The sequence below is a fragment of the Triturus cristatus genome, chromosome 6, assembly GCF_964204655.1.
Source record: "Triturus cristatus chromosome 6, aTriCri1.1, whole genome shotgun sequence".
NCBI classification, from domain to species: domain Eukaryota; kingdom Metazoa; phylum Chordata; class Amphibia; order Caudata; family Salamandridae; genus Triturus; species Triturus cristatus.
The window spans coordinates 735,227,500-735,253,975 of NC_140589.1; the positions used below are offsets into that span (position 1 = coordinate 735,227,500).

The following is a 26,476-nucleotide window of genomic DNA, read 5'->3' on the forward strand; positions in this document are numbered from 1 at the left end:
TTATGTTTCCCCAAAAAACACCTTAGTCTTTTGTTGCAAGGTTTTTGGGCGACATTTCTCTAATCCTTCATATAAAGTACCCACTGCCAATCTAGCAGTTTTTTTGGCAGGAAAATGATGTAAATAGAGACCCTGCTTTTTTTAAAAAATGCAGTTGTTAAAACACATGAAATGGCCGTAAATACAATTAAACAACGGGAGAATTGTCATTTTGATCAGGTGGTCTCTTCCTATAGTAGTTAATGGAAATGCATTCCACCGTGCAAGCATAGCTTTTACTTTTAAAAGTAAATATCTAATTAATGCCCAAGTATCTCTTCGGCTGATCATTTACACATGGGGCTATAGCTGAAAGTAATTATCTTAATTACAGCTGCGAAGGTTAACTTAATTTTTCCTTCTGTTAATTTTATAGCTCTCACGTTCCTGATATAGTGAAAACAATCTCAAAGTCCTGCGAGCACCTATTAGCATCCAGAAGCAACATTATGTCATCGGCATATAATTGTAACGTCCCCATCAGTGCAATGGGAGGATGAATATCGCTGTTCTCCCTTATTGCAATCGCCAGTGACTTGATAAAAAAGGAAAACAAAACTGGCGATAGGGGACATACCTGCCGGGTGCCACGCATCTTGCAGTCTGCCAACCTCGGTGGCATTAACTATGATCATGACTTCAGCATTCTTATACATCTTATCTATCAACCTTGTAATCTGGGAAGGTACCCCAAATTTGGTTAAAATACAAAATAGCGTTTCCCATACTACGAGGTCAAATGCCTTCTCTGCGTTAAATAGGACAAATATGGCAGGAGTGCTATTAACTGAAAGATAATCCAACGCCTCAGCTAATTAACGCGTATTATCAGTCATCCGGCTATAAAACCATTATGATCCTGATGGCTCAATTTTGCTGCTATCAAATTAAATCTATTAAATAATAATTTCATAATGATTTTATAGTCTGAATTAAATAATGTGATCAGACAATAAGAACTCGGGTCTTCACCATCCTTTCCTCTTTTTACAAAAAATAACCACATTCCCGGTACTATATGACGCTGGTATGAGGCCATCCTACAGCAATGCATTAGCTACCAATAAAAGATAATCTGCTAATACTTCCAGAAACACTTTGTAAAATTCAGCCAAAAAGCCTTCAAGACCACATACCTTGCAGAGTGGGAGGCTTTTCACCACTTCAATCTGCTCTTCCTTAGAAAAGGGGCGGGCTATATTTTCCAAATCTTCCTGAGAGAATAGGAATATTCAGCCCCTCCAAGAAATTACCCAGAGCATTTCTCAATACATATTACTGCACAATACAAAATTTAAGACTTTCTTAATCTGGTCTGTTGTAGGATGGCTCCGTTAGGTTCCTTTTCTTCAATCACTGCCCACCTAACATTGCTAAGCCATTTCTGTTGTACAACTCTGTCTTTTTGTTTGATCATACTCTTGCTTTTGGTAGATTTCCTTTAAAGAATTCCTTTTCCCAACTGCTGAACTCTCTCCTGCATTATTCAGAGGAGTTTTCCAGTGGTTTTTCCCAACCACAACCTGATGTCTGTCATTGTAGCTGCACTCTCTGCCTATTGTCTGCCTTCTCCTCACTAAATAGCCCGCACTGCTTCTGTCCTCTGAGCTTCAGAATCTTTCAAAAGAAAAACAATAACTGTAACTAATTTAATATAACTGGAACTGTGTACAAACTACTCACTTTAAAGGCTTAACAATTTTGCTTTCCATAATTAGAGTAAAATGGCTCTAATTACTTGCTGCAAGGATGTATGTGATGTGTACATAGCCAGGCCTCAAAACATCATAAAAATACTACTAGACCTTCAGGTCGAGTAACTACAATAATCTACTCGACCTAACTGTAATGTACTTGACCCGTAAACTGGTCTCAAATTGTCTGATCATTGGCAAATATTTTATTTTACAAAGTCGCCTTTTTCTTCATTCTCACATGAGTGCACCTCCGAATATGCAAGTTCAGCATTTATGCTGCACAAAACAAAACTGTTTTGTTTGATTAAATAGACTAAACGTTTGGTCCATGTGTAATAAGAATCGAGCTCACATATAAGGTGTACATAATCCCTGACTTGCCTCTCAGTTTACTAATATCATTTCAACCAGGGCAGGAGTGTTTCTCATTTCATGTTCATACACTCACTTTTAATAAAGATATTACTAAGACATGATGTAGCAGCGCACTGTCATTTACAGACAGTACATTTTCAAGAAATGGTCAAAAACCTTCCCCCGACCTTGCAGCTTCAATGATAAAACTACATAGTGTATTAACAATAATCTGTGAATTTTGGGTTTCAGAAAACATTTATCATTTGCACATCGCCAAGTAAAGTGTTCTGAGTTATTTCTCACCCTATTAACATATTTTTTCAATCACACAGAAGTACAAAAAAACTTGACTTTCACAACTACTGAAATATATTTTTTTATGTTTTTATAGTTGACTTATTAGCTATTAAAATGCGTGTGAGGAAAACCTTGATACCCTACAGCCTTTCATTTCACATTTTGTACAGCAGGTCTGACAATTCTCTTTACAAAATCCTGTAACTTTGCAGTCAGAGAAGGAAAAGTAATTGTAAGCTGATTTCTGACCACTGTCTGAACACAGAGCAAATAATACAAGGTAAAAACAAGATTTAAAGGCACCGTTTTTGCTCCTTCACTTTCTGAATGAACAGAACACCTGTTCTTTGTCAACTCACCAGAACGGACGAGTAGGTCCTAAATACAGCTCGACCTGATAAAATCTGACTCGCTATAGCGAGGGGGCGAGCAGATTTTTCAAGGCGTGATGGCTTACCCGTCACAGGTCATGAAGGACTGGGTGTTCTGTTCAAAAGTTAATAAGAATTTTGACTTTTAATGCTATTACTGTGCTCCTACCAAATATTTATCACTAAATGTAATCGTACGCGTCTTACCGACCTTAGGATGGAAGGTTGGGTCTGCATTGCTGGGATTCTAACTCATTACTTCAGTCAATGGCGTAACAATGTAAAATGGTTCTTAACGCAAATAAAATTGCTCCTCTTTCCCCTCGTTAGGTGGTAAAATGCAGAGGCCTAATTCTTACCTGCTATGGCTCCACTACTCTTTCCACACCATTGACGAGAAACAGCCATTACAATGTAGCTGTTATCACGCATAGCTTTTATAACGCAGTTGTTACAAAGCGTGGACCGTTACCTTTACCACGCCTGATTTTACAACACATATGCCTTTACCAAGTATGTCTTTACAACGAATGAATGTTGCAAAGGTATGAATGGTAAGGGCCTATGTGTGGTACTAGTGGTAAGGGCATGTGCGTGGTAATGGTGTTGCAGGCTAACAACATCTTTAGAGGAGCGAAGAGACCCTTCCGCTTCCTCTGTAGGGGGAACACGACCTGCGCTGCACGTCAGCCTTTAGGAACTGCCTGCTTCGTAATGAGGTAAGGGGAATTAGACAGGAGGGCTTGGGGGTTTCAGGGATGGTGCTGTGACAGGTCCGGCTTTAGGGCTCCATGCTGTTTTTTTTAGGACAGTGGGGCAGAGTGGTAGGTTTGGAATTGCACTGCCAAAGATCATGAAGCAGAACACTGGGAAGGAATCAATGATAATGTACATATGTCAGCGGTGTGCCCTATGCAATATTCCTATAAACATTTCTTCAGAAAGCACTAGGGAAGTGCCGTGAGCCCCACCTGCACCCTATCCTGCCCACCGCATTCACCTGTGTGTGTGTCGATATGCCCCGCAACTCAGGAGACTACAAGCCCTATGAGTCTTGGCGGCGGCATGTCGACATCGACAGGAGAACGTAAATCAGATAAAAGCACTTCCGCTCCCCATGACGTTGCTGATTATTCTGTGTTCCGGGCCAGAGCCTGTTGGAGCCACATTGCTGTGCTGTCCAAGGGTCCGGTAAGGGTGTGGTTGCACCTCTGCATGTTGTGATGAGTTTCTTATCAACAACCCGCTTTAGTGTTGGCGTACATTTTAATATTGAGACATTTCTCTCCGTACAAGTGGGGAGTCAACGAGATTCCATGTTGGCATGGAATTCCACTGTTTCGGGCCGCATACTTACATGGCTAAGCATAGCACAAGGTGTTCCTCCCCGTTGGCGAGACACACGTATGCTGTCTCTTATGGGTGATAGGGCTACCTGTGCTTATTTAGGGCATTTATTCTTGGTCAACACTTGGTCTGTTGGCGAGTTTCACTTTCGGTAAGCTCATGCGGGACAAGTGTTTTGGAGGGGAGCCAGAAGCTATATATCAGCTAGTAATATCCTCGTGCGAGCGCGCACAGATAGGACCACGGACACAAGAATTAGCTGTTGCCGATTTCAGTGCTTTATTCCATGAAAGAAGGGTGCAGTGTCAGACGCGTTTCAGACACGAACTGTGTCCTTGATCACTTGGCGACATACTCCAAAGCGGGAAATTTAAACAGACATAGCACTACCGGTCACGTGATCGGCATGCACATAGACATTGAAGAAATACTACACATCATGTTATCTGTGTAGAAAAAACCTCTCTGTACTTACATTCAATGGCCATACAATGAATACGAGATATGAAAGCACATCACAATAAAGTTTAAAATTTAAAATCAGAAATTCAAAATTTTAAATTCAAACTTTAAAATTTAGACAGTTCTGTTTTCTATCTAGGGCGCAAATGCTAAAAGATCAAAGCTTATTTCTGATGAATGTGCAACGTGGCATTTATGAAATGTGCAAATACGCAAATGTAAGCTTCAACAGGAGGTAGTAATAAATGTTAAACCCATATATATCATGTGCAAATACGCTTCTATACATTACGACACGCAATAGATATATAAAAAAAATATATATATAGCTAAGAAAGGAATATGCTACTTACCAGTATGCATCTGTTCTTGGCATGTAGAGCTGCAGAGCCACACACTTAGGATAGTAGATCGCCATCTGGTGTTGGGCTCGGATGCTTGCAGGTTGTTGTTGTCTTCGGAAGAAGTCTTTGGTCACGAGATAGGTGACTCCTCCCTTGGTCTACAGTGCACATGGGCATTAACTCCATCCTCAGATTGTTTTTCGCCATGATGGGAAATGATGGAGTTTGTAGAAAAGAGAGAGATGTCCATGTGTAATGTCTAAGTAAGACGCTGCTGGAACAGATACAGGTCCCGGGGAGGTGGGTGGGCGTGTGTGGCTCTGCAGCTCTACATGCCAAGAACAGATGCATACTGGTAAGTAGCATATTCTGTTCAAGGCATATGAGCTGCAGATCACACACTTAGGATAGACTATATAGCAGTGTCTTCCCTAGCGGTGGTCACCTGTATCGGTTGCAGCAGTTTGAAATAAAGTTTTAAGGACAGCCTGACCCACAGAAGCTTGTTGCTTTGCTTGCACGTCAACACAATAGTGTTTAGTGAAGGTGTGTGTTGTAGACCATGTGGCTGCCTTACAAATATCTTCTAAGGGAATGTTTCCTAAGAATGCCATGGAAGCCCCTATTTTGCGTCTGGAATGGGCTCTAGGGGGAACTGATAGTGTGCGTTTAGCCTTGTGGTATCAGATTTGGATACATTTAACTATCCACCTGGCTATCCCGGATTTGGAAATGGGGTTGCCTTTATGTGGTGGAGAGAAAGCAACAAATAATTGTTTGGTTTTGCGGAATGATTTGGTTCTGTCAAAGTAGTAAAGCAGGGCTCTTTTAACGTCTAAGGTATGAAGAGCTCTTTCAGCTACCGAGTCCGGATTTGGGAAGAACACTGGTAGCTCAACTGATTGGTTAAGATGGAACGGAGATATTACTTTTGGCAGGAATTTGGGATTTGTCCTAAGAACCACTTTGCTGCGGTGTAATTGTAGGAATGGTTCTTGTATGGTTAAAGCCTGGATTTCACTTACCCTTCTAAGGGATGTGATGGCAATAAGGAAATGGGGGTCCCATGAGCCTTGTAAGACCAATGTTTAGATTCCACACTGGGGAAGGTGGTAATCTGGGTGGAATAATTCTCTTAAGGCCTTCCATGAAGGCTTTAATCGCAGGTACTCTAAATAGTGACAAGTGTTGTCGATTTTGTAAGTAGGCTGCTAATGCTGCTAGGTGGAGACATATGGATGAGTACGCTAAATTACATCTTTGCAAGTGTAGTAAGTAGCAAATGATGTTCTGGATGGATGCATCCAGTGGGCGTATATCATTGTTAGTGCAGTAAATGGCAAATCTTTTCCATTTTGCAGCGTAGCAGGCTCTAGTGGTAGGTCGTCTGGCCTCTTTTATAATATTCATGCAGTCTGGTGGTAGGTTGAGGTAACCGAACTCTAGGACTTCAGGAGCCAGTTTGCTAGATTCAGTTGACCTGGATCTGGGTGTCTGATTTCTCCATGGTTCTGGGTTAATAAGGACGGGGAGAGGCGCAGTTTTTGGTGTGGAACTAGAGAGTTCCAGTAGCGTTGTGAACCAGGGCTGGCATGCCCATGTGGGAGCTACTAGGATCAGTTTGAGAAACTGTTGCCGGAGCTTGCGTACCACGAATGGAATGAGTGGGAGAGGCGAAAAAGCGTACGCAAATCTGCCTGACCTGTCATCCATATCGCATTGCCCTTCGACTATGGGTGGGGAAACCTGGCGGCGAGGTTGGGCATTTTGCGTTTTCGTGTGTGGCGAACAGATCTATGTCTGGTTGGCCCCATTGTTGGAAAAAGGGGAGTAGGACTTGTAGGTGTAATTCCCTTTCATGGATCTGTTGAGTCTGACGACTTAACAGGTCGGCAATCTAATTGTGAACCCCTGGAAGGTGTTCTGCAAGTAGGTATATGTTCTGGGGAACAGCCCATCTCCAAATGTTCTGTGCGAGCTGGGACAGCTGGAGAGAATGTGTGCCTCCTTGTTTTTGTATATAATACATGGCTGTCATGTTGTCCGTACGGATGAGGACAGTCTTGTTGTGGAGATGTATTTGGAATGATTTTAGTGCTAGGAATATTGCCAGTAGTTCTAGGTAATTGATATGGAGCACTTTCTGTTGAGTGGTCCATTTGCCCTGAGTGGTGTGTCCTAGGAGATGGGCTCCCCATCCCATGAGTGATGCGTCCGTTGTTAGCACTATTTGTGGAAGAGGCTCGAGGAATGGCCGCCCTTTGGACAGGTTTATTGTGTTCCACCATTTTAGATTAGCGATGTGAGCGGCTGTCCACCAACACCAGATCTGTCCGTGAGCCTGATTCCACTGACGTGCTAGACACTCTTGCAAGGGACGCATTTGTAGTCTTGCATAAGGCACAATGAAGATGCATGACGCCATCATGCCTATGAGTTGCATGAACACTCTTGCTGGAAGAGAGTGTTGGGTTTGAAATTTTGCGATCAGAGCTTGTATATTGGCTATCCTGGCTGGGATATGCCAGGGCTTTGAAGGTATTTATGGTAGCTCCCAGATATTGATGTATGTGGGAGGGTTGGAGATGAGATTTAGGATAGTTTATTGTGAATCCCAAGCTGTGTAAGAGTTGAATAGTTTGGTAAGTGTGTAGAACGCTTTTGTTGAATGAGTTGGCTTTTATTAGCCAATCGTCTAGATACGGGAAGACATGAATTTGTTGTCTTCTGAGATGCGCTGCTGCAACTGCTAGACATTTGGTGAATACTCTGGGCGCAGTTGTCACCCCGAATGGAAGGACTGTAAACTGATAGTGTTGTCCGTCCACCATAAACCGTAGGTACTTCTTGTGAGCAGGATGTATGGGAATGTGAAAATAAGCGTCCTTGAGATCTAGTGTGGCCAGGAAATCGCCTTGTTGCAGTAGTGGGAGCACTTGTTGAAGAGTGATCATATGGAAATGATCTGAGTTTATATACAGATTTAGGGGCCTGAGGTCGAGTATTGGTCTTAGAGTCCCGTCCTTTTTGGGGATTAGGAAGTACAGTGAGTATACCCCTGTACCCTGATGTTGTAAGGGAACTGGTTCTATTGCGTGTTTTTGAAGCAAATAGAGAACCTCTTGTTTGAGGAGCGTGAGATGGTCTGGTGACATGGAACGCTGCTTGGGTGGTATGTGTGGGGGGTAGTGGTGAGTTCCAGGCAGTAACCATACTGGATAATTTGTCTTACCCACTTGTCTGCTGTGATGGAGTTCCAGACAGGTAGGAACTGTTTGAGTCTTCCCCCGACTGGAGTGGAATGGTCTGGGGGGAGTGGAGGAAAGTCACTGTTTTGTGGCGGGGGAGGTACGAGTGTTGATATTGCCTCGACCTCGTCCCTTGGTGTTGTTTCCTCTATATCCTCCTCTAAAATATCCTCTGCTGGGGGATGTTTGTTGAGAGGTTTTGAAGGTAGAGGAGGTGTCTGCTCCCATATTCTTGGAGGCTCCTCTGTAGAAAGAGCGCCGAAAGGAGCCGCGTGGTTGTGGAGACTGCAATGCTCCCATGGACTTAGCAGTCTCTGTGTCTTTTTTCATTTTTTCGAGTGCAGTGTCTTCTGCTGGCCCAAATAACTGTTCTTGGTTAAATGGTTGGCTGAGAATGGTACTTTGTACTTCTGGCTTAAAGCCTGAAATGCGTAGCCAGGCATGGCGTCTGAGGAGTACACTTGTGTTTATTGCTCTAGAGGCGGTGTCTGCGGCGTCAAGTGCGCATTTAATTGACACATTTGAGATGAGTTTTCCCTCTTGTATAAGGTCATTTGCCTGGGTCTTGTATTGGTCTGGCAGGTGTTGTAGCAGATTCTCCAACTGATCGTAGTGAGCCCTATCATAGCGTGCTAGTAGGGCTTGGGTGTTGGCAATACGCCAATGATTAGCAGCCTGTGCTGCTACTCGTTTGCCCGAGGCTTCTAATAATTTAGATTATTTGTCAGGGGGTGGTGTATCTCCCATGGTTTGGGAGTTGGCGCGTTTCCTTGCGTTGGAAACAACCAAAGAATCTAGAGGGAGCTGTCCTTTGATGTAACAAGGATCTTCTGGGGCAGGTCTATATTTTTTCTCAATTCTTGGGTTAAGCACCCTGGCACGGACGGGGTCTTTAAATACTTCTGTGGCGTGTTTTGTGACACCTTTAATCATAGGTAGAATTTGTACTGTTTTCTGAGACTGTTCAAACGTGTCTAAGAGGAAATCTTCCTCAGGTGCATCGGAGTGTATGGTGACACCATGGTAAAGTGCTGCCCTGTTTACTAGTTGTCCAAACCCCAGGTGGTCATCTGGAGGTGATGGTTTGGAGGGATATGGTGTAGGGTCAGGCATATCTGGTAGAGGGTATGCCCAATCATCCAATGGTGCGGTATCTGGATCTGTGAACGGATCATTAGGATCACCAGGATCACCCCCTCCCCCTAGGTCATCATCATCATCCTGTGGAGGTGGTGTATGTGATGGAGATGGTAGAGGTAAGGGTGGTGTAGGCAGAGGGGGTGGGGTAGAAGGTCGTATGGGAGAGGAAGGAGGAATAGGTGATGTTGCTGAGTCCTTCTTTCTTATAGGAACTGGGGCAGGTGTTGTGTCCAGTTTCCGTTACTTATATGGCACTGCAGTGACAGTCTTTGGATTAATGTAGATCCTTTTTTGTGTTGGATCTGGATGTAAAAGTTCTTGTTCTTCAGGAACAGATTTTGGCGCCGATTTTTTCGGTTCCGATCGAGGTTTTGGTTGATCGTTCGAGTCTTTGGCTTTAGGAGGTGTATTATAGTCCTTAGCCGGTGGTTTTGGTGCCGATGAAGGTTTCGGTGCCGAAGTTAAGTCTTTCGGCTTGGGAAGTTTCGGTGCCGGTTTATCTAAGGGCCTCGATGTTTTCGGTGCCGAGGGTGTCGGATCCGATTTCGGTGCCGAGGGGTCTTTTGTCTTCGGTGCCGAAGGTGCCGGGGATACCATTACATGCGGCTTGCTCGGGCCTGAGCCACCGGAAGGCTTATGTTTCTTTGGAGCCGAGCCCGGAGGCGGGGCTTCTGAAGGGTGTTTTCGGTCTCGACTGAGGCCAGCTGGCGAAGTCTTGACCAATGCCTTTGGTTTTGGAGGGGTTGGGGCAGGGGCAGTGGTACTCACGCTTTGCCCAGGAGTAATGGGGTCATCTGAGTCGTCTGCTTCTGAGATGATTTGAAGTTCCTCAGAATCTTCTTCCGGGACCTCGGGACCCTCATCAAAGTTGTTTTCTGGTTCCGGGGCTGGTTTGTGTGCCATGATATGGCGTCGATCTCTTCGATCCCGAATAGTCTTTTTGGATCGAAATGCTGCGCAGGCTGGACAGCTGGCTTCGTCGTGCTCCGGTGATAGGCACAGGTTGCAGACTTTGTGATGGTCACTGTGCGGAAATTTTGCTCCACACTGGGGGCATTTTTTAAACGGCGTCCTTTCCATGAGCCGTAGGCCTCACGGCGTGGATAGGCCCAGCAGCCCGAGTCGACGTCCGGAATCGAGCCGATGAATTCGATGTCGAGTGAAGGTGCTTCGATGTAGTTGTAGAAGTGTTTTCGCTTCGAGAAGCTTGTATTTGAGATTTTCAACCGGAGTGGAAAAGTTACATCCGAACCCAATGGCGGAAAAAAACAATCTGAGGATGGAGTTGATGCCCATGTGCACTGTAGTCCAAGGGACGAGTTACCTATCTCGTGACCAAAGACTTCTTCCGAAGACAACAACAACCTGCAAGCATCCGAGCCCAACACCAGATGGCGATCTACTATCCTAAGTGTGTGATCTGCAGCTCATATGCCTCAAACCTTTTGTTTGTTAAAAAGCTATTTGTTAAACTACCTAAAATACATAAAATATATCTGAACTTTATGATAGTTAGCAGCAATATATCGTTGACTCTCCTATAAACAGAACACATTGATATATATATATATATCTACACAGACCTAAAAGCGACATTTGTGAGAACCAACATTATCATGCAATGCAGCGATACTATTGATATTTGTGCTCCACGTTGACGTCCAAACCATGTGTGTCTCTTTATGTTAGTCCTTGTCCCGGTGGGATTGTGGCAGAGCAGTATTACCGCCAGACTCTTACATCTTCTGTGAAGCGTGGCCCAAGGTTACAAGGGTAGGTTATGTTGTGTGTGTGTATATATATATATATATATATATATATTATCTACTGGCGGTCGCCAGTAGATAGTTATAGTTAGGACCGAGTTTCCATAGGAAATCTCAAAATTCTATTTTGAATAACTTTGGCACCGGTTGACGAATCCTCGCAAAATTTTCAAAACTAATGGGGCGCTCCGCTCAGCTCCTACCCTGAAAATCTCGGGGTGATTCGTCAAGTGGGGGCCGAGAAAAAAGGGGGGTCCCAAAACACGTTTTCCCTATGCATTTTCCCATAGGACCTTTAGTCGAAGGTACAGCCCGAACGGCTGAACAGAATTACTTGAAATTTGGCAAAGAGGTAGTCCTCAGGTCAGGCATGTGCCTTTTGCATATATGGTGTCAATCTGTTCAGTAGTTCCTGAGAAAATTGCAGTTAAAAGTACATAAATATCTATAAGCGCGCACCGTGCGCGCACCATGACGTGCGCGAGCGTAATTCTGATTGGTGGTTACATATCAGTCAACATTCGAATCGGTCCAAATCAGGAAGTGTCGGCCGCCATTTTGTGTGTGACAGTGAAAAAGAAAGGTGGAGAACGTGAAAAGGGGGCAGGGTAGAGAGTTCCTGACCCCCTAGTCTTTGTCAGGGGGTCCCTGAAGGACCCCCAAGGGTGAAAAAAACATTTTATTTTTTTTTCAAAAAATCGCGGGGTGCGCGCACCGTGCGCAACCTTATAAAAAACAAAAACATTTTAAACGAGCCATTCCATATTACAGGATAAAGTCAATCTATAACTATATACATACGTAGCTTATTGTAAAATAAATATATAAAAGATATAATAAAACATACATAACTTAGCATTTAAAAAACCTTACAAATTCACTTAAAAAACCATAGGTTTCACACACGTTATAGTTAGGAATTAGCATTTAAAAAACCTTGCAAATTCACTTAAAAAACCATAGGTTTCACACATGTTATAGTTAGCTGGACATTTCACTCGTAAAAAACCATTGAAATTCCCCCGTTATAGTTAGTTCAGATAACTATAACTCGCACGACCGCCACTCTATCACAAGGATGATGTCATCAGTGATGTCATGAGTGATGCCACTGACCATGTCATGAGTGATGTAATATGTGACGTCATGAGCAGTGGATTGCGGGCGCGCGAGTTATAGTTATCTGAACTAACTATAACGGGGGAATTTCAATGGTTTTTTACGAGTGAAATGTCCAGCTAACTATAACATGTGTGAAACCTATGATTTTTTAAGTGAATATATATATATATATATATAAAACAAAGTGCTCATTCACATTACCTATAGAGTCTTACACAAGCCCTGTTTCTTGCTTTGTCTTTTCTCATTTCTATAGCACAACTATTTATTGCATGCTACCAAGGGGGTCAAAACATTTCTTGCTATCTTGTCCTGGAAGGTACTAGACACTCCTGGGGTACGCAGCTGAACAGTTATTTTCCTTTACAGGTAGTTTACCCTATAAATCAGCGATTGTTAGAAACGTCCAGAAGGATTATCGTTTAGTTGCTTATTGCCTCTTCTTTTTACTTTGTTGTTATAGGTCTCCTTCCTCGCTGTCCCCACTCTTTCCTTCCCTTGCTTGATCACTTTACTGATGTGTGCTATAATAGCAAACAGACTTGGATCTATCGAGATGTGGACCATGTTTGAGCATCGTTCCGATCTTGAGGCGTTGGTGAACCCAACAAGAATTGGCTTCCATTTTGTGAAAAGAGCCCTTTTCTGGCGCAGGGCAAATGTCTTAAAAAATTCTTAACTTCACACAAACGCAATTGTGAAGTGAATTTTCTATTGCCTGTTATAGGATTTTGGGGTGGGGCCTACTTTTTGTTAGGGTTTGGGTGGGGTTACCAGGGTCAAGTTTTAGGGCCCAGAGCTGGGGTTCGGGTTATTTTTTTAAAGGACTGGAGGTCAGTGGGGGGTTGAGCCAAGGTCCAGTTTTAGGGCTCCACGAACGGAGCTAAGTTCACCGTCCAGGCCTATTAAAACTGTCTACGGGAAAACGATACATTATCATTGGAGGACATTCAAATACATGCATTCTGATGGATACATCTGCCTGTGGATTCCTCACCTTTTGAATATCCCCTTCGCCAGCATTCCGTGGAAACTTTTTCCTAGCTCTCCACGCCGACGAGGTTGTCACAATACCACGGCTCCGCTCGCGACTCCGCATGACGTCACTGGAGCCATAAGAGAGCCTCGTCGGCGTTATGACGTCAGTTCCCTTTTTCCACGCCGTTGACACGCAACAGTTTTCTGGGACTCTCCATACTGTGTCAAGTTACTTTGTTGTTTTCTCCAGTTTTAACTGTAGCTTTGTGATGGCGATTTCGAGGAAGACAGGATTTAAGCCCTGTAGAGAGTGTGGGGGTCATATGTCCATCACTGACCCCCATGAGGACTGTTTGTGGAGGGCTGTTCCTGCTGTCGTAAAATGAACCCGAAGGCTCTGAACGAACGGGAGGCCAAGCTTTTCATGGCAAAAGCAAGGAAGGAGAAGAGAGGGCGAAAAAGGTCCAAATCGAAGTCGAAGTCGTCGACTTCGCATGCTTCGAAGTTGAGGAAACACAAGAAGAAGAGGAGGCAAGGGTCTCTTCACCGTTCGTCGAAGGGGAAGACTTCGAGATCACCTTCTCTGGCTCCTCGACGTCGTCAAAACGATTTTGTCTCCTTCGCCATTTCCTCAGGTGACTCCGGAAAAATCTCCTTCTCCAAAAGGTACTCCGGTGCGGTCGCCGACACAGAGGGGCTCTTCGGAGTCGGAGGACTTGCCAGTTCAGGATGATCCTTCTCCTGTACACGAGACTGGACCTGTGGCTCTGACTGTGGATCCAACTGTTCCGACGTCGGATGCTCCTCGGGTGGATACTGACTCAGCTTCGTATCCTCAGTTTCCTACTCCTGCTTCAGATCCTACGCATTTTTTAAATGCAATGTATGGCGTGTTTGCCAAGGCAGCATTCCCCTTTGGAGCACCTTCGGTTCCGGTGGGTCCGGTGGCCTTTAATTTGGGCGTGCATCAGCATTATGCCCAGGGACCCTTCGTGCCTTTTATGCTGACGGTGCCGTCATGGCAGTTTCCGGCTCCAAGATTTTCAACTCTGTATATGGAGTCCCCGGTGCCGTCTGGTGGGCCTTCCTCTCCGCCTCTTACAGCGCGGAAGTGGGAGCTTTCTTTTTCAAGGGCTTCTCCACCCTCCATATCATACTGTTATCATACTGTTATCAGAAAGGCTGCGGAGCTCTTGGACTTGCAACTGCTTACAGCAGAATATAAGCCAAATTTGCTCACGGAGGTTTTGCATTCGACATCTTCGATAGTTGAGCCACTGTTGCCTTTTAATGAGGCTTTAACTGAGCCTATCCTGGAGGTGTGGCGTAAGCCTCTTTCTTCTCCTGTTGTATCTAAATCTGTGGCAAGGAGATATAGGATACCCTCCCTTTCTTCTTCAGGCGCTTTTCCTCAGGCTCCTGCCGACAGGTACTCTAAGAAATTGGAGCAATCGGCTAAGAAGGTCTTTTCTTCCTCTAGCATGGCACTTAAATCAACCAATGCTACCCGTTTGTTGGGACGGTACATACATGCTTTGATGGATTCAGCTAAGCAATTGGCGCCCAAGTTGCCTGGTGAGGAGCGGGGACATTTTATGGAGGTTCTGTCGGATGCTCAGGCTGCTGCTCGGCAGGTTATACAGTCTGGCCTGGATACAGCTGATTTGGTGGCCAGGGTTATAAGCTCCTCCATAGTTACCAGGAGACAGGCTTGGATCCTCTGTTTTTTCCCCAATCGTACAGGCTACCCTTCTTGATTTGCCCTTTGATGGTATGAAACTTTTCGGAGAGAAGGCTGATTCTGCACTTCAGAGGTTCAAAGATAGTAAAGCCATGGCAAAATTCTTAGGGTTGCAAACTCAGTCAAAAGGGTTTGGATATAAGAAGTACCGAGGGTTTGGAAGATCTTCCTTTCGAAGCTTGCGACAACCTCAGCAACAACAGCAGAAAAATCCTCTTTATAAGTCCTACAGAGGAAGAAGCAGAGGTCGCCAACGTGGGTCGGCCTGCAATTTCTCCTCCCCCTCCTCTACCTCCCCTGCACCCCCCGGTAACGCAGGAAAGCAGCCTTAGATCCCCCATCCTGGAACTTGTTGGTCCTGTAGGGGCTTGGCTGTCTCACTTTCTACAGGGTTGGAAATCGGTCACGTCAGACCTTTGGGTTTTAAACCTTGTAGAGAATGGGTACGCCCTTCCCTTTCGGGAATTTCCTCCTCCTTGCCAAGGTTACTGTTCGGAGGATCATTTGCTTCTTCTCCAGAAGGAGGTCCTTGCCTTACTACTGTTGTAGGGATTCTGCGTATGCACAGAACTATGCGCAGGAAATCAGAACCTTAGAGAATTGTGGTGTACCAGAAACTCCCCTCAGAACTAAGAACCCCTTATCCGACTAGCTTAGTGTCACATTCGTTATCCGAGATTTAGCTCGGCGGTCCCAATGTATAGACAACCCAGAACAAGCGACTTAGTTATTCTCAGGAATGGTGGGAACCCGAAATACCCGTTTGCACATATATATCAGTCCACAACAGAATAACTAAGACACAGTAAAGTTTAAAGAATTTATTCATAAACCTCGAGTCCTGTTATAAAGTACTTTGGCTAACATAAGTAGACAAATGGTTAAGATCATTACCATTAACATTGTTACAATACCATAGAATACAAAAGGAGCGATCATATTAATAATGACAGTGGAAAATAACCACCCTCCTTTCTCTAGCAACTAATAAAATATTATTAGACTATTAGAAGGTCTCATAGGCTTGCATAGGGGACCCCATACCGTATAGATCAGCTCAGGTGTGTCACATCACAGGATCAGCTCAGTGTTCTCTGCAACAGCTCTTCTATCGAATGCTCTAACAATATGCTGCGCTGTGATATTAAAGCACAAGACTTTCTGGTATTTGCAGCTGCGTGCATGTTGTGACTAAACAGTGGTACGATCACCCTGAACACAATCAGCCGGCACCGTCTAGTGTCCTAGAACAGTTCTTTACTCGATGTACAGACCAAGGGCACTAGCAACTGTTAAGGATGTATAAATAACATTCCCTTGAGACAAGAGCGAGTCTGCATTTCTCAAATTAATAACATGTAACAACAGTGTCGGGTGCAAAGTCAGCAAAAGCAACAAGATGGCTTTCTAACAGCTAACGCGATTAAGCTAACTTAGCACTGTAAATAGGGAGTGGCCTTAATCCACGTGACACTACAAAAAGGTGCATTAGAGGTTGTTCTAGATGAGGAAAGGGGTCAGGGATGCTACTCCCGGTATTTCCTGATTCCCAAAAAGGATGGCAGGTTACGTCCGATCTTGGATTTCAGGGTCTTGAATTTTTACCTCCAACAGGAAAAATTCAAGATGCTGAACCTTGCTCAGGTTCTTCTGGCGCTGCAGCAAGAGGACTGGATGGTGTTGATCGATTTGCAGGCTGCGTATTTTCACATCCCCATCCTGAAGTCGCACAGGAAGTATCTCTGTTTTACGGTAGGGTCGCAGCACTACCAGTTTGCGGTCCTACCGTTTGGTCTTACTACTGCACCTCGGGTCTTCACAAGGTAATGTCAGTGGTGGCAGCTCATCTCAGGAGGTCGGGGATCCCGGCTTTCCCTTACCTGGACGCAGTCGCCGGAGATGGTGCTTCATCATCTGCGAGTGACAGCTCAACTGTTGTTCAACTTGGGTTTTTCAATAAATGTGCCCAAATCTCACCTGGTGCCTTCTCAGCGCAACCTGTTCATAGGGGTGGTACTGGATACTACTGTGTGTCGAGCTTTTCCACCTCCTCAGAGAATTCTCGACATTCAGGAAATGATTGCCTTGTTTCGCAATGGAACGGTTGTTCCGGTCCTGAAGGTCCTTCGCCTGCTCGGTCTGTTCGCTTCCTGCATTCTGTTGGTCAGTCATGCACGCTGGCCCATGAGGGCACTCCAGTGGTGCCTCCGCAGGCAGTGGTATCAGCACAATGGAGATCTCAGGGAGTCAGTCAGAGTCTCCAGAGACGCTGCAGCGGAGCTGACTTGGTGGAGTGTGCAGGGCAACCTGTCTCAAGAAAATCCTTTTCAGTCTCCTCCACCGGTGGCCACAGTAATCATAGATGCCTCCACTCTAGGGTGGGGTGCTCATCTGGGGGATCTGGAGGTCAAAGGTCTTTGGTCTCCAGAGGAAAGGTTGCTTCACATCAACCTTCTGGAATTGCGGGCGATACGTTTGTCACTAAAGGCTTTCCTCCCTTCCCTTCACGGTCAGTCGGTTCAGGTCCTAACAGACAACACTACCGCGATGTGGTACGTCAACAAACAGGGAGGTGTAGGGTCGTATCGTCTCTGTCGCAAGGCGCTGCAACTCTGGTCCTGGGCTCAGAACCATCAGATTTGTGTGTTTGCAAATCATCTAGCTGGTGTGCTGAATGTTCGTGCGGACAAACGCAGTCGGCATTTCTCAGCCGATCAAGAGTGGTGGCTTCATCCGGAGGTGGTCCACCACATCTTCGAGATGTGGGGGTTTCCTCGGTTGGACCTATTTGCCACTCACGGGAACGCGCACTGCCCGTTGTTCTGCAGTCTCCAGTATCTGATGCAGGGAGCGCTGGGGGACGGGTTTCAGATGGATTGGAGCTCTCAACTCCTTTACACGTTTCCTTCCATACCCTTGGTTCTGAGGAAAATTCGCCAAGACCAGGCCCAAGTTATATTGATTGCTCCGGATTGGCTAAGAAGGGTGTTGTACACAGATCTACTTCACCTCTCATTGCACCCTCCGCTCCGTCCCCTTCTTAGGGCAGACCTCCTCTCGCAGGGGCAGGTTCTACACCCCCACCTCCAGAGCTTGCTCCTTCATGCCTGGAGATTGAACGGGGCAACCTGAGTTCTTTCTCTCTCCCGCCGGATGTGGTGGATGTTATTTCATCGTCCAGGTAACCCTCCACTAAGTCTATTTATTCTTACAGATGGTCTAGATTTGTTAAATGGTGTGGAGAGAGGTCCATTGATCCTTTAAAGGCTCACTTGTCAGATGTTCTTCCGTTTTCAATTTTCTTGGCTCAGCACGGTTGTGCTGTGGCCACTGTTAAGGGAAATTTGTCGGCTTTGTCAGCGTTTCTTTGTTTGCCAGATCAGCCGTCTTTGTTTAAGTCTCCCATTGTTTTGAGATTTATTAAGGGCCTTACCAATAGGTTTCCGCCTTCCCCCTTTGTTATGCCTCAATGGGATTTAAATCTTGTTTTGACTTTCTTGATGGGCTCCCTGTTTGAACCCTTACATAGTTGTCCTTTGAGACTCCTGTCTTTTAAAACGGTCTTTCTTGTGGCTATTACCTCAGCTAGGAGGGTGAGTGAGCTTCAGGCTCCCAGTTCAAAACCCCCGTTTTTGACCATACATAATGAAAGGATGGTCCTCAGGACCAGGGCTGCTTTTCTGCCTAAGGTAGTTACTCCTTTCCATCTAGGACAGTCCATTACTCTTGCTGTATTTTATCCTCCCCCTCACCCTTCCAAGGAGGAGGAGAGACTTCACCGCCTGGATCCAAAAAGAGAGGTGAGCTTTTATTTGGATAGGACTAAAGACTTGTGATTGGACGATCAGCTCTTTGTGGGCTACGTTGGACGCATGAATGGCAAAGCTGTTCACAAGCGCACTCTTTCTAGGTGGATCATCATGTGCATCAAGATCTGCTACGCCCTTGCTGTAAGGAACCACCTGAAGTTATTAGAGCTCATTCTACCAGGGCCAAGTCTTCCACTTCTGCTTTGGCCAGAGGTGTTCCTGTAGTGGACACTTGTAATGCTGCGACTTGGGCCTCCCTCCATACTTTCGCAAAGCATTATTGCTTGGATGCCGAGATGAGGAGGGAGGGCCATTTTGCGTGCTCTGTCCTGCAGGACTTTTTGGTATAGAAGTGCGGACACCCTCGTCCGGGAGTGGGACTGCTGTGGGATTCTATTCAACAGGTGAGAAATCCACAAACAGATGTATCCATCATAAGAACTAGTTACTTACCTTTGGTAACGCTTTTTCTGGTGGATAGAGTATCTACCTGTGGATTCCTCAGTTGCCCACCCTCCTCCCCGATGTCCACCCTTGTATACCTTAAAGGTGGCATTGTTTAACATGTTTGTTTTGCATCGTCTCCTCTTACTATCTTTGTGTATTTATAGGAAATGCTTATATTCTTTGGCTTTCCATTTAAGTTTACACTGTGTGTATTGGTATGAATTTTGCGTACTTTGTATACTTTGAATATGTTGTCGGTTCACCTGTTCGCCTCGGAGGCACGGAAAAAATTGGGTGGAACTGATGTCATCACACCGACAAGACTCTCTTATGGCTCCGGTGACGTCATGCGGAGTCGCGAGCAGGGCCGTGGTATTGTGACAACCTCGTCGGCGTGGAGAGCTAGGAAAATGTTTGCGCGGAACACTGGCGCAGGGGACATTCAAAAGGTGAGGAATCCACAGACAGACACTGTATCCACCAGAAAAAGCGTTACCGAAGGTAAGTAACTTGTTCTTCAGGATGTGAGCCAAACAAAAACCTCTCGTGTTTGATTTTACAGCATGTTTCTCCAACTATAATAGGAATCAAACTACATATAGGGTATGCACGACAAGTGACCTGCTACAGAGTAAAATTGCTCATCAATAAAATCAGAAGAAGCAAATTGTTGAAATAGGTAGACAACCATGCTTGCCAGTTGATCAACCAATGAGTCTGTTTTGGAGATGCATTTATATAAACATTCATATTGAAGAGAAAGCTGTTTCCTTAGATAAAGTTTTAAAAATTGACTAATAAACCTTTGACAAAGTAAACAGAAAGCTTAATGTTTGTAAAAATCTCGTCTCCCACCTTTTGGCTGAGGGTCTGGTAACAACAAAACAGGTGGGGTGTGGTGTGGTGTGGTGTGTGTGTGTGTGTATTCGTATCGCTTGGTCTGCATGAGCGCAATAGAGTGAAAAACTGTGTTTTATGGGATTCTCTAACCCTCACCTGTATAGATGTACTAAAGAGAATATTCTCTCCAAGGGAATCACTAAATATTTTCTCCTGCTGCTGCAGGCAGTGCAAACACAATCTGACCAAGGGACCAAGATGGTACATGGAAACCAAAAACTGACAGCCGCCTTTTAGTGGCATATTATGAAAGCATTCATAAACATTGCCTGACTTGATGACTGTTCAGTCCAGATTTCTAAAGGCTTCACTAAAGTACACAACAGGTCAGTCTGCTTTATGAATTAGGCACGGTAGAGACCTGGTATGGAAGCTAATGTGTCTGCTAGAGGAATCACTTTTAGGGTGTTGAATAGCCCAAGCTCGATAAAAGATTAGGTATACTGTCTTGTGCTAATAGTGAACAGTAGACCAACTCAGTACAGGAAGTTAAAAATGGCAGATAGTTGCACCACACTGCTCTAAAACTCATGAAACATTGGTTGACAGATATATTTTAAGTTAAAGGCTGAATAGATATATTTGGGCAGGTTCAGAGTAAAACAGATGAGAACATTATAGGCATGAAGTCTTTAATCAGAGACCTCTAGAGTCCTTGGCACAATCGCTTCTGCCTTTCAAAGGTTTATTAGTTCCTGTAGGGAAAAGGACCCGGCATCTCACACTTGGCTCACCTCTCTGTGCCACACAGGCTAAGTCAAGGAATGTTGAGGATAGAGAGTCCAAGGCGAGGAAGGGCATATTCATCAGCTACAGGGAAATGATTTACAAATAGCCCATCAGGCCGGTGACAGAAGTGTTTCTCAGAGAATTCTTAAAAACACTCTTTCTTACTTTTCAAATAATATGCTGCACTAGGGTGAAACACGTGCATGTGCGACAGAAATACACATGCTTGAATTTTAAAAGCACCTTTGTTGCATGATTTACAGGCCAGCTATTATCAGGGCTCCACTCATGCACAGACTCTTAACACCCTTGCCTCGGCTTTACCAGTTCATTTCTTGGTTCCCCCAACTCTACATCCCAGGTCGTGCCCGCTGAACCTGGTGGGAAACGGCCAACGGTGTCTTAAGGGCGAGTAGGAGAGCGAGCTGCGCCAGCTTACCTGTTGCTGTGCATGGCCTGCTGCTGGTGCAGTGTCCACTTATGAAGTTGGGCCACAACTGGAATTTGGACTCCTACTGTGCCCAACAAATTAGCTGCATCCACAAATCTGTACTCCAATTTGGAAACAGCCGTGCAGGGGCTGGCAAAGACAATTTAGACACTTCTTGGACAGTATGTCCTGCCATGGGTCATTGTATTTAGCCAATGAGAAGCGTGTAAACATGCCTATACACTATATCTGTAAAGGAGATCACAAATTAGCTGCTATCTGATTTGCTGATTGCAATTAAGCCTCAGCCACTAACTGCAGTAAACTCAGATGAGCAGAACGGCAGAGCTCCCTCACCAAGTATGCCTGAAAACTGGCTCGCCCAGAAATAAATTAACTCTCCATAGCGAGAGGGCGAATACATTTTTCGAGACCTGATGTTAATAATTGTGTACAATAGTAGGCACGGTAAATAATTACAATATCAAAAGAATACAATAGAACTGAAATAAAATCCAGCTCCACACAGATGTCCTTTGGAAAAAAACCTGTATGTGCCCCACAACAAAACAAATGCTGATCCTTATTTTCTCATAAGGGGCAGGAGTTACGAATGATGCCTGAACATTAAGGGTTGGGTTCTATTTACTCTCAGGGCTAGCCTAAAATCCAGTGTCAGTTTGTTTGCTGTTTGAGACTGTGACAGATGCAGAGACGAGCTACTTGACCTCATAGTACCATTAACTTCATCATCACCATTAAAAAGGGAGAAACTTAAGACAAAAAGCAGTATAAATGGTACACTCCACACATTAAGGTGAATGTCTAGAAAATGGAAGCCTGTTGATCAAATGAGTATATTTTAGGACTGTAAACATCTGTCAAGAAAATTAATCATAACTAGAGTATCTTCAACCCTCCCAGGATGACAACGCTGATTAGTCACGATTAATAAGGGATAATTGTTATCTCAGCTCTACGACGGAAGTTTTTTTTTTTTTAACAGAGTTTTATATAGCGCAAACTTGACCCAAAGGTATCGGGTATCAGAGTGCTTTTCATAGCACCAGTTGTGTTACATGAGGACACATTCATTTTTGCTAGGCACAGGGAGATTATCAGGCACATGCATCAACCATTTGTGCAAGCGCAAACGGTGCGATTCGCAAAAATCGTCCGCTTGCGCCCGCAAAAAGGGCATTTGTGATGCATCAAGGTTCAAGGCACTCGCATTTTGAGAATTCGCAATTAATTGTGATTTGTCAAATTGCGATTGCATTTAAGGAATCGCAATTTGCGATTCCTTAAATGCAATACAAGAACCATTTTAAAATAGGGATTTCGCTACTAGGGGGCGCAAATTACCATGAAGTTGAACTTGATGGTAATTTGCAAAAACTAAAAATGCACTAAAGTGCATTTTTCAAAATTGTAGGTCACACACACGTGTGTGCGCACAGAGCAATTTCAGGCGTGCAACAGGATGTCCTTTGGCCACACTTGCACCCTTGAAATTGCATGCGCAATTTGTGAGTACCTATTGGTACTTGCAAATTGCGCTTGCAATCTCCCATTCATTCCTTAATTACGACTCGCAAAGTGCGAGTCGCAATTAAGAAATGTTTAGGAATCGCTATTTAAATAGCGATTCCTACATGCATAGGCTTTTAAGAGTCCTTAATTGCGATTCCTTAATAATCGCAAAAGCTTTCCTTGATGCATGTGCCTGTATGTGATTTGCCCAGAATCACAGGATGTTCAGCGTCATTGCCGAGACTCGAACCAGGTTCCCCAGATTTGAGGTTGACCACCCTAGCCATTAGGCAAACTCCTCTCCAAGATCTAGAGTGTACAGTACTATACCTAAACTAATGTAAGGAATTACAGCTATTAAAAATAAATAGGGGACTACAGGGGACTACATTTCTGAGATCGGTAACTCAGACCTTCAATAACCAATGGCGAGACATAAACCAATTAGAGAAGCAAAATGTAAACTTACTTAATAAAATTGTAGCCTGAGGAGACGTAATATTGACAACGTACAAGAACCTAATTGTTCCCAAAAACACTTTTGAAGATGATTAGAAGATCTCCCCATATCATTAAATACAAATGATAGATTATGAGGATCCAGTTGGTATGGCATGGAGAAGACAAGGCAAAGGACTTTTTGCCATTATGTTTCTAATTAAGTAGACTGTGCAAGTAGGTACACACATCGAAATGGGAAATGATCAAACTATATCTCTACTATAGCCTCATTTAATTTTAAATTTAATGCTTCCAGTTTTCCATTTTCACCTATTCCTACTCATAAATAGAGATAGTCATCCATCTTTCCCCAGTCTGCACTTTGTTTTAAAAAAGCAAAACATTATTTTGAGTGTTATGCTTTGCTATGAAGCATGACCTGCAGGCTGATAGATGTGCCTATTAACACCATAGTGAGTTAAAAAGGAAACAAATGTGGATTTCTAGGATGGCTTGAACACCTGCAGGTGGGTGCATGTTCTACAATATTGATGTTTTCAGATTAGTGTATTGTTTTACTGGATATAACTTCTTAGTGTAACTTCCAAGGTACATCAAGGTTTGTGCATTAATTTTGATACTGTGAAATCATTTTATACCTGCTTAAAGTATTATCAAAGCCTTTGCATTCCTGCACCCATTTTAAATGTACTACTAACTTGTATTTCAATGTTGTACACTGCACATTCATCCTGATTGCTTGAATTAGAGCAGCCTCGGTTTGAAGTTGCCATACACAAGCTAGAAACTGAGGATTTAGTAATGCCGGTTATCCAAGGGACTCCACAGAATCTCAGTCCCAATGACTTTTCTAATTGTTTCCACAAGAAGAGCTAGGCATATGCTCGTTAGCAGTTATCTTCAGTTTCTTATTACCCCCCATGTTCTTGCCTACACTTGCTGCATTATAAGTGTATAAAATAAAGTCAAATATGACTTGAATTTAGCATTGTATGCTCCAACCGCTCAGCCAGTGAAGCGCTGATTTGTTGCAACTGTGTATTTGCACTTTTAGTATTTTTGTTCGAGCAGTAGCGGCCCCCCTCCCCCAAGCGCCTTGAGACCCTTCCGGGTGAGTAGCGCGCGATACAAGTGTTTTGATTGATTGATTGATTTGTTGACTGCAATATTTTTTAATCAAACATATACTAGACTTTAGTGGGCGTCTCATGGTTTCTTTTCTTCCACAATAGTTTTACCACCAATAAATATGGACAAATACCAATAAAATGAGAAAACATACAGATAAACACAGGCACAAATGTAAAAAAAAAAAAGGGGTACCATAAAACCTGGATCCCAAATGATATTGTAACATTTGCAGTGGTGACCCATCCTGAGCACTACCTAAAGCTGGTGCTAGGCTTCATTCTGAGTCAAAAGGTGGATAATGAAGCTATAATCATGGCCTTTCATAACACTCTGTTCTCAAAGCCATTAACAGATATGTTGGCCATTGTATACCCTTCCTTCATTAAAACTCCTTGCCTTTTTCTCAGGACCTGTTAAATAAAGGACAGTGTAATCTACTGCAGTGGACGACATAGGTAGATATGTACTGGCCAACAACACTCCCCTGCCCCGCCAGTCTTTGATAACCTAGGGCACTCATCTGGCTTGCTTTCATTTACAACTCACCAATAAACTGTAGTCATCAGGTTTATATTGATACAGTCTGAAGCCAGGATTATTAGAATCCGTCTCTTCCAATGATTTGATTGGAGTTACAGCAGGTGCTACAAACATGGAATTTACTGGGTTTCCTGAAAATTAATTGATATGACATTTAGCAAAAAATGAAAACTTTACATATTAGTTAGACAAGAGTCCTCAGCAAGTGTGTTCACTGCTTCATTAGGGCTACTGTTGTCATTTAATTATAATACATGCCAGCCTGCAATCCCTGTATAAAAACCTGCTTATAATTTCCTTATTACAGTTGAGCTGTGACATCTCTAGTCACCTGTAATAACAGAATGCTGCAGCTGTTCAAATGTAATAAGTTGTGACAGATTAGTTGGGCAATGATTATGCACGTTGACAGAGCCGGCATCCAAAGTTAACACAAATGCGGCTGCAGTTTTTTTTTTTTTTTTAATAAAAACCTTTATTTCTTCAAAAATCTGGACACAGCTATTCAGCCGACAACCCGGAGGATCGGCAGCTTCGATAGGAGAGTACAAAGAATCGTCCACAGTGCATTGAAGGAGCAGTGAGAAGGTTCCATTTTTAATAATTACAAACACACAACAAACCCCAGCAAGGCAACAACACTGAATGCCCACGGTGATAGCCCCTCAGGGGGAGCCGGACCCCAATCGTCTAACAGTCACAGTACTATGATAAGAGGAAAAAGGGGGAAAAGCAGAGGCCCAAGAAGTCAATTAACCATCACATCTGCATACTGAGCTGGAAAGAAGGTCAAGAAGAAAGCTGTTCCTCGGGGGGATCCAGATCAGGGGCAAGACATATTCCCCCCCTGTATTGATTCCACCGCCCCCAGATGGCATGCCACTTCCGAGGGCGGCCTCTGGCGCAATATACTGTCTTCTCCCTGAGCATACTCCAGTCCATATTTTCTTTCCACGCAGTTAACGTGGGGGGCCCCCCGGAACCCCACAAGCGCGCGATGTCCCTCTTAGCAACCATGTTACCCAGGGTCACCCACTGGGTCTGTGCCTCATCATGATCAGTGGGCCCCCAGACATTCAGGAGACAACACCGCGCTTCCGGCTGCATAGCAATGCCCGTCACCTCCCCCATCACCGCATGAACTCGCCTCCAAAATTCCGTGATGACACCACATTCCCAGATGATATGTAGGAAAGTACCCACCATACCGCATCCCCTCCTCCATAGGCCTTCCTCAGAGAATCCCATATGAACCAGTCGCGGCCCCGTCACATACACTCGATGCAGGATCTTGAGCTGCACCAGCCTCAGACGCGACGGGATCGCAACCTCCTTAGGAGAGGAAACAGCAGACTGCCAGTCCTCATCATCCAACTCGAGTCCGTCCCTAGTCCACTGGTCCTGCAGCCCCAGTAGCATATCAGCCCGAACATTGATCAGTTTCTTGTAGATGAGCGAGATCGTGCTCTCCGGCATATGGCCATCAAGGATCCGGTCCTCCAAAGGAGAGGACACAGGCACCTTCTCACCCTCCACGAGGACTGACCGCAGGGCATGACGCACCTGAACATATCGGAAAAACTCAG

At 44.4% G+C, this 26,476-nt stretch overlaps 1 protein-coding gene across 1 annotated transcript in view; it reads right to left on the reverse strand.

Moving 5' to 3' along the window:
* Nucleotides 1–26,476, reverse strand: part of SMPDL3A (sphingomyelin phosphodiesterase acid like 3A) — a 214,836-nt gene that overhangs the window by 19,233 nt on the left and 169,127 nt on the right. The window contains exon 7 of the mRNA XM_085611264.1: nt 24,897–25,021. Coding sequence (XP_085467390.1) covers nt 24,897–25,021 — 125 coding nt within the window. The remainder of the gene's footprint in view (nt 1–24,896; nt 25,022–26,476) is intronic.